The 16892-nt window shown below is 41.9% G+C and overlaps 2 protein-coding genes across 2 annotated transcripts in view; both read left to right on the top strand.

Annotated features, from left to right (window-relative positions):
• Positions 1 to 16892, top strand: part of LOC308460892 (vomeronasal type-2 receptor 26-like) — a gene marked incomplete at its 3' end in the record, with an annotated part of 285070 nt that overhangs the window by 31889 nt on the left and 236289 nt on the right. The window lies entirely within an intron of this gene.
• LOC308461890 (olfactory receptor 4Q3-like) lies at positions 1399 to 5142 on the top strand (the record flags this gene model as incomplete). The annotated part of the gene is made up of 2 exons (XM_080979058.1): positions 1399 to 1432; positions 3950 to 5142. The coding sequence occupies 2 exons, from the start codon at positions 1399 to 1401 to the stop codon at positions 5140 to 5142; spliced, it is 1227 nt and encodes a 408-aa protein (XP_080835184.1).

Raw genomic sequence — 16892 nt, 5'->3', positions numbered from 1 at the left:
CTCTTCATTCTAGGGTTGAACAAATCGGTTATTTGTGGTTCCTCTCAGTTTCTCATTTTTCACAACATTCCCATATCAGTTTGCAAAGTCCTCACAATAATTGGTCAGTGTTTTAGTTTTTGTTTCTCTTAATATGTACATTTTTGGAAGCTTAATAAAATGCATTTTTATATGCTGTTCGCATGAATGTACACATTTTTTGCACACATGTTTTTGGTTCAAGAACTACATTGCAACATTTGGAGAAGTATTGATTTCAAAGGAGGGCTGTGTTTTGGTTCATGCATTGCTTTGGTAAATGCAAATTAGGAGCATTAAAATGTGAGCGAAACCAAATTTCTCTCTCATCTTTACTCCATGTCTCACAGAAGCTTTTCTGTGAAAAAGAAAAGTCATTAAAATATTGTCACTGGGCCAATATGTATTCCAGATGTCTAACTTAAAGCTTTATCTGCAACTCTTCAATATGCATTAGGACAATAGCCATATGTTGTCACTGGATTTCTTCTAAAGCAAAATTTAATTGAGATGTGGAAGCTTATCCACCAGCAGAATAAATATAAGTAAAAAATAAAATCAAAAGCAAAACAGTATCAATATTTTCCTTCTAATTGAGAGAACTTATTTAAAGAAACTAGGAATGTTGAAGTACTATTATATCCCCACCCCCCGCAAAAAAAAAACACACAACCAAAAAAATACTGGCTGGATTAATTTTATTTTTCTTGGTTACAGTTTCTGTCGTATCTCTGCATCACAAACATGCAATTGATAGGTAGAACTCCTAGTTTAATCCCTGGCAGCTCCTGGTTAGCAGGTGCCATATCAACATGGGCAATACTGATCAAGATGGACCAATGGTCTGGCTTAGAGTAAGACAGCTTTCTATTTTCATAATGTTATTCCAAACACAATGGTTGGGAGAAAATTCATTCCCCATGCTTCTCCAAATGATTAGATGTGATAGCTGGCAAATCCAGATGGAACCCATGGTAAAAAATACTGGATGCCGGAAAGGTCAAGAGTGGTTCAGAAAGAGGGTGGGCCTGCTCATCAGGTATATTGGAAGGGTGCTATATATGGTGCCCCAATAGGGAAATCTCTCAAATCTCCATATTTGCACATGCTGAACTGTTTTGGAGCTGAATATTTCCCAAAATTTATTGAATCATTATTTTTAATTACCCTCTGGGGCATTCAACAGTAGCAAGCGTTCCCCAGAGTTTTGACACCTTTGTCAACAATTTTCAGAAAAGGTCGCTAGGATGTTCACAGAGGATTCATAGACCTCTATTACAGGGGGCTCATCCAATTTGTTGCACAAGGACATCCCATGGATTATCACCTGTGTGGTTCAAGGGCAGGCAGAGCAAGCATGTAGGTAACAATACATCGGAGATGGGGCAGTATCGGATACATCCACTTGAGATTGGTACAGTGGTACCATGGGTAAGTACTTAATTCATTCCGGAGGTCCGTTCTTAACCTGAAACTGTTCTTAACCTGAAGCACCACTTTAGCTAATGGGGCTTCCCGCTGCTGCTGCCCTGCCAGAGCACGATTTTTGTTCTCATCCTGAAGCAAAGTTCTTAACCCGAGGTCATATTTCTGGGCTAGCGGAGTCTGTAACCTGAAGCGTATGTAACCCGGGGTACCACTGTACTAAAGTCATCTGGGTTTTTAAGCTGAGGACGATTTTTTCCCCCTCCCACTTCTGAGAAAATGCATAATCTGGCAGGTGACAGTAGAAGAGATGGGAGCAGGAAGTCCCTGGGGTCTACATGGAGACTATGGAGGAGGAAGCCAACAGGTAGTGCCCCCCTGGACTCATTGTGAAGTTGGAAGGGAGGCACATGGAGGCTGGCTGAGGGCAGATTGTGGTTGGTGGGACAGTGCCCCATTCCTCCTCATGGACTAACCTCCATCACATCTCACTGGTTCATTCTTAAGGGAGATGTGAGTTCAAATCCCAACTCAGTCATGCTGCGCCCACTGGGTAATGTAGGTTATTGTCCTTGGGTCATGCTAGCTCACAGAGTTGTTGTGAAAATGAGATGGGAACATTGGAGACCCTTGAAGGGTTCTGATACAAAACAAATAAAACACACCAATATTTACTAGCATCAGATCTTCTCCCAAGTGGGGCGGGGAAAGCCCAACATATTATGCAGCAGATAAGATCTTTTAAAACAGCTTCTAAGCCTCTTCGATTTTTAATTACCTCATTTGGGACCACACAGCAGCCAGTACACTCTCTCTAGGCAGCTAGCAGCATCAAGAAGAGTTAATCCATGTTTATTCACATAGGGTGGAAACCAAAGACATCTGTTGCAGGAGGAGTATATAAAAGGAAACTCCGAGATATGCCACCTCTTTGCTTCAAAATGGTCTGGGAGAAATTTGAGGAAAGTGCTCATTCTTACTCGTATTCTCAATATTCACAATTGCATGAAGGATTCCCACCCCCCTCTACTCAGGTTCTCAGTTTTTCCTCACCACCATCCACCCCCACAAATGAATCCTGGAGATAGTCACCATCCAACCATCCATCCAACCAACCCCCCCCCCCCTTCTCCTTTTGTCCACCTAGATACTTTTAAAAGATCACAAAAGTTGGAGAATTCAGGATTGCCTTGGAATAGTGTGTTGATGGCAGAGATTGAAGGAGGTATGGACACTGAATTGCCTTCTATTGATATGAAAGTGACCATGGTAGTTATTTCTAGCAGTGCCATGACTCTTGCATCCAGTCATTTTGTTATCATAGTTATCAGCACAATACTGTTCAGAAGTAAATCCTGCTGAGTTCTGTGGTAAGTTGATTTAGGATTGCAGACTATGTCTCTTCTTTTTGACCCTGCAATGGGAATTTATTATTATTTCTTTTTTTATTGTTTTTACCCTGTATTTTACTCTGTGAACCACCCTGAGATTTTATGATGCAGGATTGCTTATAAATCTATAACGATGATGATGATGATGATGATGATGATAACGAATTCGTAGTCATAATTTAAGTTGTTGTTAATGAGATTTTGGATCTGTTTTCTATTTGCAGCTCCCAAAGTGACTTGCAAGCAAGAAAGACCAACACAATTAATAAAAATAAGAAAAACTAGAAGAATGATAACAGTAGAATCCTTAGCATGTAAATTCCAAAGTGTCGTTGAACACAACAGGACTATGCAGACTTCTTTGAGCTGAGGTCTATTTAACATAGTGAGACATACTTCTGAGGAAACATGAATAGAACTGGGCTTTATGGACAGCAGAAGAGAACACCACCATTTCTACCATAGTAGTAACTCACTTGCCAAAAATACATAAATCCCCACCTTTTAAAACAAAAAACAAAAAACTGATAAGCTTTTATCTGCATCTAAAACTCCAGTAATAAAGAAACCAGATCTGGTCATTGCTGTGCCCGATATTATGGATAGTCTTAGTTGTATGCACCCCAAAATTTTGCTAGAGACAGAACTTGACATCCTGAAAACTCTCAGTTGTCATTCACAATCTAGTTTCTAGATCTCAATACTGTAAATATATGCTTGAAATGCTTAGTGGCATATCAAAGGTGATATTCTACTGTCAGGGACTGGGTTTCTGCACTCTATAGTCTTACCCAAACTCTTTATGCATAGCAGAAACAAAAGGAGTGTGTTTCTTTATGTGTGTGTGGGGGGGGGGGGTGTAAATCAGCAAACTCATTAATCTGCCTAATTCAGGTACAGTGCTGCTTTAAACAGAGTCTTTTTCTTAAAGAGATGAATATCACTTTGAAACAGTTTGTTGCATGCAGTAACTTGGGAATAAAACAGAAGAGATAGGACTAAGGACAGGTCCTCCCATAAGGCAAAGTGAGGCAGCCTGATGAAAGGGCATAACACTCATTCTACCCTATGATTGTCATTGAATCCCCTACATTTCCTGCTCTGTATCTCTTAAGTTCTCCTGCACCCCTCAGATTTGGTGGAAGATATTGCCCCACCACCAGTGCTGAAACGAGATTCAACAGCCAGCTCAGTCAGATTCTGCCTATGGAATGGGGGATGCCCTCATGTCCTTCCCATCAGGCAGCAAAATGTATTGGGTTGTCCCTATGAACATGAGCTGAAGGAATATTACCACCTTGTGCCAATTCTCTCTGTCTCTCCTACTAGAATCACCCTCATCATGAATGGAAGCACGATTTCAGAGTTTATTTTGCTGGGCTTCTCTGCCTCCCGCCCTTCCCAGATCTTCTTTTCTGCCATGGTGTTTGCCTGTTACACCATCGTCATTCTGGGCAACCTGTTGATCATAGTGACTGTGATGTCTGAGACACAGCTACAACACATCCCCATGTACTTATTTCTCGCCAATCTGAGTCTTGCGGACATGTCCCTCAGCTCAGTAGCTGCTCCAAAGCTAGCTGCAGATCTGTTGAACTGTGGCCATAGCATTTCCTATGGGGGCTGCATAGCCCAGATCTTCTTCCTCCATGTCTTTGGTGGCGCAGAGATGCTCCTCCTCACCCTCATGGCCTACGATCGCTATGTGGCCATCTGCCACCCACTAAGGTACACAGTCATCATGAATAGCCAGTGCTGCCTCAGGCTTCTCATGCTCTGCTGGGCAGGGGGCCTCATTCATTCCACCATCCAGATGGTCTTGATTGCCCACCTACCATTCTGTGGGCCCAATGTCCTGGACAACTTCTTCTGCGATATCCCAGAACTGATCAAGCTGGGCTGTGCAGACACATATGCCTATGAGATCCTCATGGTAGTCAACAGCAGCTTGCTAACTCTGCCATGCTTTCTGGCCTTGCTCCTTTCATACATCACAATCCTGACCAGCCTCTGTGGCCATTTCAGACAGGGCAGCGGGAAGGCTCTGTCCACCTGCAGCTCCCACCTGACAGTGGTCTGCCTCTTCTACGTGCCCTGTGCTATTGTGTATCTCAAGCCCTTCTCTAGCTCCCACACCAACAAGCTAGCCTCTGTGTTCTACGTGGTGGTCACACCTGCCCTCAATCCCTTCATCTACACCCTGAGGAACCAAGAGGTAAAGGAAGCCATGAGGAAGTTGAGGCTCAACTGTAGACTCCTCCTGGTGCCTCAAAGGAAGCAGATGTGTCAAAGGAACTGTTGTACTTAAGAGACATCATAACCAATCTGACTTCAAACAAATGGAGCACCACTGATGAGCATTCATTTTGCTTGTGAAATGCATATACAGTGGTACCTTGGGTTACAAACACTTCAGGTTACAAATTCCGCTAACCCGGAAGCAGTACCTCGGGTTTAGAACTTTACCTCAGGATGAGAACGGAAATCGTATGGTGGTGGTGCGGCGGCAGCGGGAGACCCCATTAGCTCAGATTAAGAACAGTTTCAGGTTAAGAACGGACCTCCAGAACAAATTAAGTTCTTAACCCGAGGTACCACTGTAATCATATTGAAAGGCATCGGAGGCAGCTTGTCCTTCCTATTTCAGTACTCTACCAGCCCTGTTTCCTCCTCTTCCCCATCAATCTCAGTCCTATCCTTATTTATCTGTTCAACTTGTCTTTCTTTAGTTTATCATACAAGCACCGTACTCTACCAGACTTTTTTGCTTGTTTTCCAACCCTTTTTCATTCTATTCAAGTTATTGAATCCTATTTGTTATTGTAAAAATAAAACAACATTTTTTTTTGGCTGTGTTTTAATGTTAGTTAGTTGCTTGCACAGTGTCACTTCCATTATTCCTCCCTCTCCGCACCAATCTTGGCCCTTGTTGGTTAGGTTTGAGCTTCATCAAGACAAGCAATGCTACAGTCCCTAGAGTAGTTTAACAATCAATTCATCTTCCCAGGGAATTGTCACTGTGAGAGGGAGTCTCTTAGTGACTCTAAGCACTCTTAATGGACTATAGTTCCTAGGATTCGTGGAGGGGGAGTCATTACTGTTTATAGTGGTATGATACTACTTTAATTGTATAGGGCAGATGACATTTACATGGCTGGACTGTAAGCTGCTGCACAAAGTTAAGAGTCACATCCATGTCTGCATCCACTCTTCGCCTATGTTAGCACCCATCACTGACACAGGACCCCTAAAAGGGAGGAATATGAAAGCTGGAATGGAAAAGTTTTCCCACCTGTTCTCTTTAGTTGTCCTTCCCAGCTAATGGAGAATGTTGATGATCAAGGGTTAATGATATAGCTCCTCTGTAGAAAACAAAGCTCAACATTCCAGGTTGGTATTAGCAAGTTTGCTACAACAGGGTCTTGTTTGCCTGCCTTCTTCATATAAAACCTTACTGATGTGGAAAGCAGGTATAAAATGTTGTCCGTCTAGATCCACAAACATTTATGTGTCACAGGCAGATGGGACTGACCAGGACCTTTGATGACCTTGATGACCTTCAGCTATTATGGCTGTTCTCACCGATTACCACAGAAATGAAATATACTGTACTGTAAATTCTCTTCCTTCTCCAGGCCTTCCTTTATAGGCTGGGGGTCACAGCCCCACCCCTAGGACCACCCGCAAACAGTGAGTATTGAGCAACCAGGATTGATGATGGGTTCTATTGGCATAGAACATAAAGCATTCAAAGTGACTGCAGGGTGTCTGTGCAAAGTGACTACTATGGATGTCTGTGCAAAAGGGCCATAGATCAGTGATAGTTGCTTCAGCTGTATGTGTGGATATAGGCCTGTCAGAGTACATAATGTGTGGAGTGTGTGCCACATGTATGCATGTATGCCTCTCTGTGTGCGCGTGCTCCTGGTCTGGTATTGCCTGCTTATGTTAGGCCCACTTGCATGCAGGCCCCAGAAGGCTGGCCATGAGGAGAAAGGTTTCCTCATTTGTATGTACATTTGAGAGGGGAACATGCACACTTTCCATTTACTCCAGAGGTCGATCACACCCATTTGCACTCAGGTTCTGCTTGAGGACTTCCCATAATGGGAAGTGTGGTTGACCATTGTAAGGACAGTATGCTGAACCAGGTGTTCCTTGGATCTAATCCAACTGCAGTCTTTATTTGTCCTTATTAAGTGGAGAAACTTAGCTTCAGCACTCCAATAGCCATAACCCACTCTGCTCAATTCTTATCACATGCTCACACAGGCCAAAGCTCCTCTCTCTCTCTCTCTCTCTCGCTCTCTCTCTCTCTCTCCCCTTCTGTCTCTTTCCAAACTTTGTTCTTTTTCACACAAAGACTTATTGCCTTTCCCATGGGTTGAGGGAAAGACAGATCTGTTCATTTAGCAACGTTGTCGCACATAGCAGAATAGCTATTTCCTGTCATTACTGAGATGAGCTTTGAAGAACCATCACTGTTTTATTCCCATGGCATCACATCACCTATATATTGCCTTATGAAAGAGTATGCCAGCCTAGCTCTGTCCAGCTGGCATGATAAGCTATCAATCTTCATCTTTACTACATCCCAAGCTTTAGATTCACTAAATTGGAAGGCAATGTTGAGGTCAGCATTCCAAAGTCACAAATCTTAATGCTGTGATGACCCATTGGTCCAACTCAATATCTTCCCTGGCAGGGCTAGATCAGCCATGAACTAGCAACAGCTGCTCATTGCTTCAAACAGAGATCATACCCCAGTCTCCTATATGAAATCCTTTAAGTGGGTATAGCATGGAATGGACCTAGAATCTTATGCATGCAAAGCATGTGCCTTAACTCTGAGCAATGATGAACCAGCCTGGAGACTGCACTTTGATGTCCTTTGAGCAATACGTTTATGCATATAGGCCTTTCTAGACACGACTTGGCAAGCCTGCAGCTTGATTAGTAGTAGTAGTAGTAGTAGTAGTAGTAGTAGTAGTGTAGCAGCAGGGATTTTCAGAACAAAGGAAGAGAGACCAGGGGCTCGAGGAATAACACCTTTATTTATGGCTGCAGCCAGACTTCAGTCCCAAGCAGAATGGAGTCCCGATCTCTGTTCAGATCAATCTTTTATAGGTTTTTCAGAAAGCAAATCTGTATGACGCATTAACATGTAGTGCAGTCCAGAACTCTGACATGATTTATGAAGCAGGACGTTCTGTTAGCCAGTAATTGACATGATTTATGAGACCTTTGACATATTACAAGATTGGACATACAGGATACAGCTTGGCAAGCAAGCAGTAGCAGTTCCTCCCTACAGGCTTTTGATCTTCGAACAAGTCCTTCAACTTTCCTTAGCTAACACACTTTCTCATCCCTTGAGTCTGCCAATCTTCTTATATCATCCAGCTGGTCTGGTCATGGTAACCTTCCTGAGGAATAGTTCACTCATTACTCCCTTCCTGTAGCATTCTCACAAACTTCAAAGAGACAGCCTAGATAATGTTACTTCCCTAGAATATCATATAAATCTTCCTAATTAGCATTAGCAAGCTTCCTTACTGCTAAACTCTGCCAATTCCAGAGACCAGGTTCAGTCGATCAGAGCAAACTTTTTACCTCTTTGTGAACTGCAAGCTTTGCTGAGAGAAAGTTTCTCCTTTTTACAGGCTCCGGCTTGGGGTTCATTTCGCAAAGAGGCTTGTTACTTTTTACACAAAATTGGGGTTCAGAATAAGTTCTGTTCAGCCCTTCCTTCAGTAGTAGTAGTAGTAGCAGTAGAAGCAGTGCCCCACCCACCTGACTGCGATCCCCAGCCACTCTGGTTGGCTTCCAACATATATAAAAGCTGCAAAGATCTGTCATTTTAAACCAAATAAAGTACCCTCCTCCTCCTCTCTCTCTCTCTCTCTCTCTCTCTCTCTTTCTCTCTCATGCACACACACAGAATTTTGTTTACAACATGAATAAATTATGCAATTACAACATAATAAAAGTAGTCATGAACAATAAAACATAAAAAAATGCACAACAAATGATTTCCACATAAATCATACAAGCTTTTAAAAATAAAAAATTCTATCAATAACAGCAACCCTTCCACTGCAACAACCCTGGAACAAAGACGGAAGGGGAGTTAGCATGGAGAGGATGAAAAGAGTGGAGGGAAAGCTTGCATTTGAGGGTGGGAAAGAGGGGAGGCAAAGTTTGCACGGAGCTGGAAAAGAAGGGATCTTTGCCAAAAGAGGGAGAAAGCGGAAGAGAAAGAGCACAAAAGAAGTGGGGTTGAAGATCAGCATTGGCAAAGTGTAGGCTTTGGCTTTTCCCTCTCCTCATCCTTCAGCTGCCGCCCTTCTCCAACCTTGGTGAAAAGCAAGCAACGTAGCTGCGTCACAGGGGCCTCTGATCAAGGAGGAGTCAGAAGCTGAGCTGGAAGTCAAGGCCAGAGAAGGAGAGTGGTGGGCTGCAGCCAGAGGAAGATTTAAGTGGGAGTAGCACTATGAGTTGGGGGTCAGATCTGCTGCCCTGAGGTGGTCGCCTCAGGCCCTGCCTTCAGTCAAACCCTGTTTTTAGGTAGGCAGCCAATCTGTGGGTACTCCCAAAACATCAGGGACTTTGGATTCAGATCTCGGCATTTAACCATTTCCGCCCTTTCCTTTACTGCTTTCAGTTGGACATTAATCTCCAAAATCTTCTGTATCAGTGTATTTGTATTCAATTTGTTTAGCTTTTTTAAACCTTCACCAAGCATTTTTTAAACCTCCTTGTTCTCTTTCAAGTCATAGCACAATGTGCCTTTTAACTGTCCCCACTGTTCCATCTCTATGTTATAACCAAAGGGTTTTTTGCCCATTTAATCATACATTCTTTAACTTGTTCCTCTTCCATTTGAAATTTCAACAGAAGTTTGAATATTTTTATATATTAGAAGCAACTTGTTCATCATCCTTACAGTTACATTTCAAAATCCATCTCACTTTGTTCCAAAGACAACTTAAATGCCTCTACTAGTTGTAAGTGAGAAAACCACTAGAAGTTATAACCTTCCACTGTTATTTGTTCCCTTCTTTTATAGTCACTTTTACAGTCTCCTTGGTTTCACTCTAGTAGCTCTTGATAGTTCTCCCACCTGTTTTCTACACCATCCTCTTAGTTGTCCTTCCCAGCTAATGGAGAATGCTAGATGATCAAGGGCTAATGATATAGCTGCACTGTAGGAGATAAAGCTCAACATTCCAGGTTGGTATTAGTATGTTTGCTATAACAGGGTCTTGTTTATCTGCCTTCTTCATATAAAACCTTCCTGGCATGGAAAGCAGCTACAGAATGCTGTCCATCTCGATCAACACACATTTATCTGTTACAGGCAGATGTAACTGACCAGGACCTTTGATGACCCATCTCTATAACCTCTCACTTCAATTATTTAGTCAATGGCTGTTCCCACTGATTATCACAGAGATGAAAGATACTGTAAATTCTCTTCCTTCTCCAGGCCTTCCTTTATAGGCTGGGGGTTACAGCCACACCCCCAGGACCACCTGCAAACAGTGAGTATTGAGCAACCAGGATTGATTATGGGTTCTATTGCAATAGAACTTAAATCATTCAAACTGACTGACCTAGCTTTATATGTATTCCAGATTCTTAATATAGCACATTTAATAAAGTGGTTCCTAAAATCCACATTTACTTTATTATACCACATGTATCCATTGTATCCGAACCTTGAATCATGTCCTTCTAATTCCAAAGTCTCTTATTTCTCAGTGTCACCCATCCTTTCAACAATACCAAACAGCAGGTTGCAAAATACACCCTTAAATCAGGCAAGCCCAATCCTGAGCTTGTCTTTGCATCTTGCATAAGTTGGAGTTCAACTTGTGCCTTTTCCACCTGCCGTACAAACTTAGATATGTCTTTTTGCCATTGTTTAAATGGTGTGTCCATAGTCAAAATAGGTATTATTTGAAACATGAATGTCATTCTAGGCAAAACTTTCATCTTTATCACATAAATCCTACCTAGCAATGACAATTTTCGTTTCTCCCATCTTAAAGTATCTTTTAAAAATTTCAGCCCATGCCTTAAGATAGTTATTTCAACAATATTCAATTTGCATTTGTTGTGTTAATACCCAAGTATTTTACGTTTTTCTCATTTTGAATCCGTATATTCTCCATCAAAGTATTTTGATCTTATATTGTCATATTCTTTGTTAATATCTCCATTTTCTGGTGAGTAATCTTAAAACTCATTCAATTTATCCATGAGTCTCTTCTCCCTGTAACAGGTTTTCCAAAACTACCATCAAATAATAAGCAAAGGAATGCAGTTTGTAAGTTTCTTTTTAAATATATAAACATATCAAAACACTTCAGTGATTTCTTTTAAAAGGAACAGTAAGCACACAACTTATGCAGGAGTTTTGGGGGTCACACTTAAAATCATAACCATGTACAATCAAAGCACATGGAGTGCAATGGCAGGTAGGATGGCCAGCCTCTTTACCCCAGACACCCACCCCTTTCTGCCCTCTTTTAAAGTGTTAATTTTATTTGTTTCTAAGCAAATTAAGCCGAATGTGCATCTGTTAAATGCACTTGTTGCAGGCTTACCGTAAAGGGAATGGAAGGCAATATTATTCAGTTCAATGGGTCTTACTCTCAGATAAGAATGTACAGGGACCTTCACGCACCCGATTCCCTACAGATGTTTGGGACTCCAACTTCCACCCACTCTTCCCATCACAGCTAATGAGAGTTAGAATCCAAAATATCTCTAGGCTAGTGAAGGCTGGTGCCTAGAACTGCAGCCAAATTACTTGAGTTCTGGAAGACGTGAATTAATGATATCATGCATATATGTGTTCCATGTGTGAACCAAGTACAGCAGGTTATAGCTAGATAACTAGATGACATAGGTTTCTTCCAGCCCTATGTGGAGATGCTGGGGATTGAACCTGGGACCTTCTGCACATAATGCAGGTTCTGTGACATTGACCTATGTTGTCTCTTGAAATAGGAAACACTGGGAGAATGTGAGTGTAATGAACAGGTCATCTAAAAGGGACCACAACATTTCCAATGTGACTAGTGTGGAATAAAGTACCCCCCCCCCCTCTCTCTCACACACACACACACACAGTTTTGTTTACAACATGAATAAATTATGCAATTACAACATAAAAAGTAGTCATAAACAATAAAACATTAAAAAATGCACAACGATTTCCACATAAATCATAATAAAAGCTTTTTTTAAAAAAAAAATTTCAATAGCAATCCCTCTCCCTACAACTCTGCTCCAGACCAGGTGTTCAAGTGTTGGTTCAGCAGCCTCAGTGTTTGAAGGTTGATCACATCATGCAGGTTCTGAGCCACTGACCCATGTACCCTCTTCAAATAGGAAGCACTGGGATAATACACAGTGGTACCTCGGACTAAGAACTGAATTCGTTCTGGAGGTCCGTTCTTAACCTGAAACTGTTCTTAACCTGAAGTACCACTTTAGCTAATGTACACCACTCAATGGATTTGTAACTGGCTGGCTGACCGAACCCAAAGGGTGCTCATCAATGGTTCCTCTTCATCCTGGAGAAGGGTGACTAGTGGGGTGCCACAGGGTTCTGTCTTGGGCCCGGTCTTATTCAACATCTTTATCAACGACTTGGATGATGGACTCAAGGGCATCCTGATCAAATTTGCAGATGACACCAAACTGGGAGGGGTGGCTAACACCCCAGAGGACAGGATCACACTTCAAAACGACCTTGACAGATTAAAGAACTGGGCAAAAACAAACAAGATGACTTTTAACAGGGAGAAATGTAAAGTATTGCACTTGGGCAAAAAAAATGAGAGGCGCAAATACAAGATGGGTGACACCTGGCTTGAGAGCAGTACATGTGTAAAGGATCTAGGAGTCTTGGTTGACCACAAACTTGACATGAGCCAACAGTGTGACGCGGCAGCTAAAAAAGCCAATGCAATTCTGGGCTGCATCAATAGGAGTATAGCATCTAGATCAAGGGAAATAATAGTGCCACTGTATTCTGCTCTGGTCAGACCTCACCTGGAGTACTGTGTCCAGTTCTGGGCACCACAGTTCAAGAAGGACACTGACAAACTGAAACGTGTCCAGAGGAGGGCAACCAAAATGGTCAAAGGCCTGGAAACGATGCCTTATGAGGAACGGCTAAGGGAGCTGGGCATGTTTAGCCTGGAGAAGAGGAGGTTAAGGGGTGATATGATAGCCATGTTCAAATATATAAAAGGATGTCACATAGAGGAGGGAGAAAGGTTGTTTTCTGCTGCTCCAGAGAAGCGGACACGGAGCAATGGATCCAAACTACAAGAAAGAAGATTCAACCTAAACATTAGGAAGAACTTCCTGACAGTAAGAGCTGTTTGACAGTAGAATTTGCTGCCAAGGAGTGTGGTGGAGTCTCCTTCTTTGGAGGTCTTTAAGCAGAGGCTTGACAACCATATGTCAGGAGTGCTCTGATGGTGTTTCCTGCTTGGCAGGGGGTTGGACTCGATGGCCCTTGTGGTCTCTTCCAACTCTATGATTCTATGATTCTAAGTGCTGGTTCAGCAGCCTCAGCGTTTGAAGGTTGATCACATCATGCAGGTTCTGAGCCACTGACCCATGTTCCCTCTTGAAATAGGAAGCACTGGGATAATATACAGTGGTACCTCGGACTAAGAACTGAATTCGTTCTGGAGGTCCGTTCTTAACCTGAAACTGTTCTTAACCTGAAGCACCACTTTAGCTAATGGGGCCTCCCCCTGCCACCGAGCTGCTGCCGTGCTATTTCTGTTCCCACCCTGAAGCAAAGTTCTTAACCAGGGGTACTATTTCTGGATTAGTGGAGTCTGTAACCTGAAGCGTCTGTAACCTGAAGCATCTGTAACCCGAGGTACCACTGTATGCTCAATAAAGAGGTCATCTGCAAGGGACCACGATCAACATTTCCAATGTGACTAGTGGGGAATGCAGAAATATCAAGGGGCAACCCCATGGATGCTCTGCGGGAGGCTAATCTCAGCATTCCAACTTGGCCTTAAACAGAGGTATGCTTGCTATGAGAGGTTCTTGTTTGTCTGCCCTCTTGCAATAAAATTGTGCATACATTTGGATCTGGAAAGCAGCTATGAGATGCTGCCCATCAAGATCCACAAGACCCTGTGTGGTATGGACACGTGTGATTAGCCAGGGTCTTTCATGACCCATCTCTACAGCCGCTCACTGTGGCTATTTATGCAAGGTCTGAAGCCGCTCTGCTCACTAAGGAGAAGAAAGATGTTGCAAATCCTCTTGCTCCTGCTGGCCTGCCTATATGAGCAGGGGCTATCGGCCCCAAATCCAAAGGGTGAGTATTGATGATCAGCCATGGATTGGTAATAAATTCTTTTAATACAGAACATGAATGTGTAGTGCAGGGGTGGGAGGACCTTTGATTGTGTTTGTGTGTATGTGTGTGTGTGTATAATTATTTAAAGAGATAGTTAAAAAGACACTTCTTAAAAACCTAAAAATACCCTTAAAAGAATCAAGTCTTCAAAAAAGTTATATGATCTAAGAAAGTCTTTAAAAGAATCCCTTTAAAAGAATTTTAACATTATAAAGTAGCACCGTAGAGACCAACAGAGTTGTTTTAGGTAGACCAACACGGCTACCTACTTGAATATATATATACAGTGGTACCTCTGGTTACGTACTTAATTCATTCCAGAGGTCTGTTCTTAACCTGAAACTGTTCTTAACCTGAAGCACCACTTTAGCTAATGGGGCCTCCCACTGCTGCCGCGCCACCGCTGCGCGATTTCTGTTCTTATCCTGAAGCAAAGTTCTTAACCTGAGGTACTTTTTCTGGGTTAGCGGAGTCTGTAACCTGAAGTGTATGTAACCTGAAGCGTATGTAACCCGAGGTACCACTGTGTATATAGATGATAGATAGATAGATAGATAGATAGAATGATAGATAGATAGATAGATAGATAGATGATAGATAGATAGATAGATGATAGATAGATAGATGATAGATAGATAGATAGATAGATAGATAGATAGATAGATAGATAGATAGATATAGATATAGATATAGATGATATAGATATAGATATAGATGATATAGATAGATAGTGTTCTCCATTTAAAGTCGTTTAAAGTTCTATACCGAAAACCACAATAAATGGTATTTTGTAACAATTTGCCATATAGAGTAGAATTAATCACACAGATTCTGCCCACACCTTTGCTGTCCTACAACCCCAGACCATAACACTGACTGGATGCTTCATTGTAGTTACTGTATAATACATCCAGGAAACAAACCTCCTCCAATTCTTCTTTATACATACTTTATTCCATCACTACCAGAGATGAATGGTTTGGTCTCATCAGTCCTCAGAATAAATTTAATTCAGTACAGTTTGCTTCATTATATTCAGAATTAGATTCTCTTTCAAATGATATATAAAGTTTATGAAATTTTTGTAAAAATGACCGGTGTTATAGCCATCAAAGCTAAGAAATACAGTACAAGTTTTCATAAAGTTTTTCACAATTTTGGCCACTAGTGTATATTGAGGTAGATTTTTACGTGGATTCCCCGTATCATTGCAGTGTTTGATGCAAATGTAACCAGTTGGACACATAGCAATAAAAAAATAAAAAAATAAAAAAATCACACAGCTTCTCATGTTCAAAGGTGAATGTCAAAGTTTTTGTAGTCAAATAACACCATTTGTGCACAATAATCAGGAGATATCAGGAGGCCCACAGAATGTCAAAGTACAAAACGAAGTACAAATAATCAGAAAATATCAAGAGGCTGATAGAATGTCCAAGGATATCGCAGTACAAATATCAGGAATCTGTGGGTTGGTGTAATTAATTGGGAGGGAAAACAACCCAGTGAGACCTAAGCTTGCTGAATTGCCACAGAATGTTGACACATTGTTGAGGGTGTGGGGAATGGAAAGCACACAGGAGACGGAATAGAATGGAGTGTCCTGCAGGAGGGCATGTAGAAGATGGCAGAGAAATATCATCTTTGCCTGACTTATACCAGGTGAGTCAATTTCTGACTGGCTTTTGCTGTAACTAGATAAGAAAACAGGTTTTTCTATAAGAAATATGCATTGGGAATAGGTTGGTGCAAGGACGCTGAACAACAATTAACCAAGTGAGAGAACTAACTAGCCATTTCTTTCTTCCTTCTAAAGAGGTCCATGGAATACTTCCCAAAAGCAAAACTAAAGGAATTGATTTCTGTGGTGTGGACAAGTATTACTACATTGTCCGTTCAGACCTGGGCTGCTACTTGAGATCTACTGATTTCCATGAAGGCAAAGACCTGGAGATATTTGGTCTGCACAAGTCTGTCAGCGGTGGAGACCACTACCTGGCCCATAGTGATAACTTATTTTATGTTATAAAGGGGGACTCTTACCGCCGAGTAACCAACCTGAACGATGACAGTGATAGTGTGGTCTACACTCTCCATCGCAACTGCCAAAACGGGGACCATTACTTCTCCCATGATAAGTACTTTTACATTATATTCAAGAAGAAGGGAGTGTACCGCCGTGTCACCAATATGCATGAAGACCTAAATGTCGTTCAGAAACCCCTTCACCCAAAGGTCAAAGACGGTCTGTATTACTGGGGAATCAAGGACCATATATACCTTGTGAAACCAGGTAGCAAATGGGGAGTTGAGTATCATCGAATGGATGACTTTTCAAACGCAAACCCTTCCACATTTTCCTTCCATGCTAGTGTGGTCAACTTCCTCCCTGGAGGCGTGTCTATAAATCATGGTAAAGCATTTGGTGTATGGCAGTCTGTCAAAACCATCAGAAATGATGCCAAAATAAGTGTTGCTTGGGAACAGCAAATTGTTAGGAAGGTGGGATATGAGAAGAAAGAGATGCACAGCATGGAACACAACTGGAAAGTATCTTCGACTGTTACAGTTGGGGCAGAAGGTCTCACTAAATTACTGTTGACGGCACAAATTTCCCTGACTGCTGAATATGGTGGGAAGAAGATTGA

The sequence above is a fragment of the Podarcis pityusensis genome (assembly GCF_964106645.2).
Source record: "Podarcis pityusensis genome assembly, chromosome: 13".
Taxonomy (NCBI): Eukaryota; Metazoa; Chordata; class Lepidosauria; order Squamata; family Lacertidae; genus Podarcis; species Podarcis pityusensis.
Note: the sequence above shows the minus strand (reverse complement) of the source record. Positions and strands in the feature narration are given on the sequence as shown.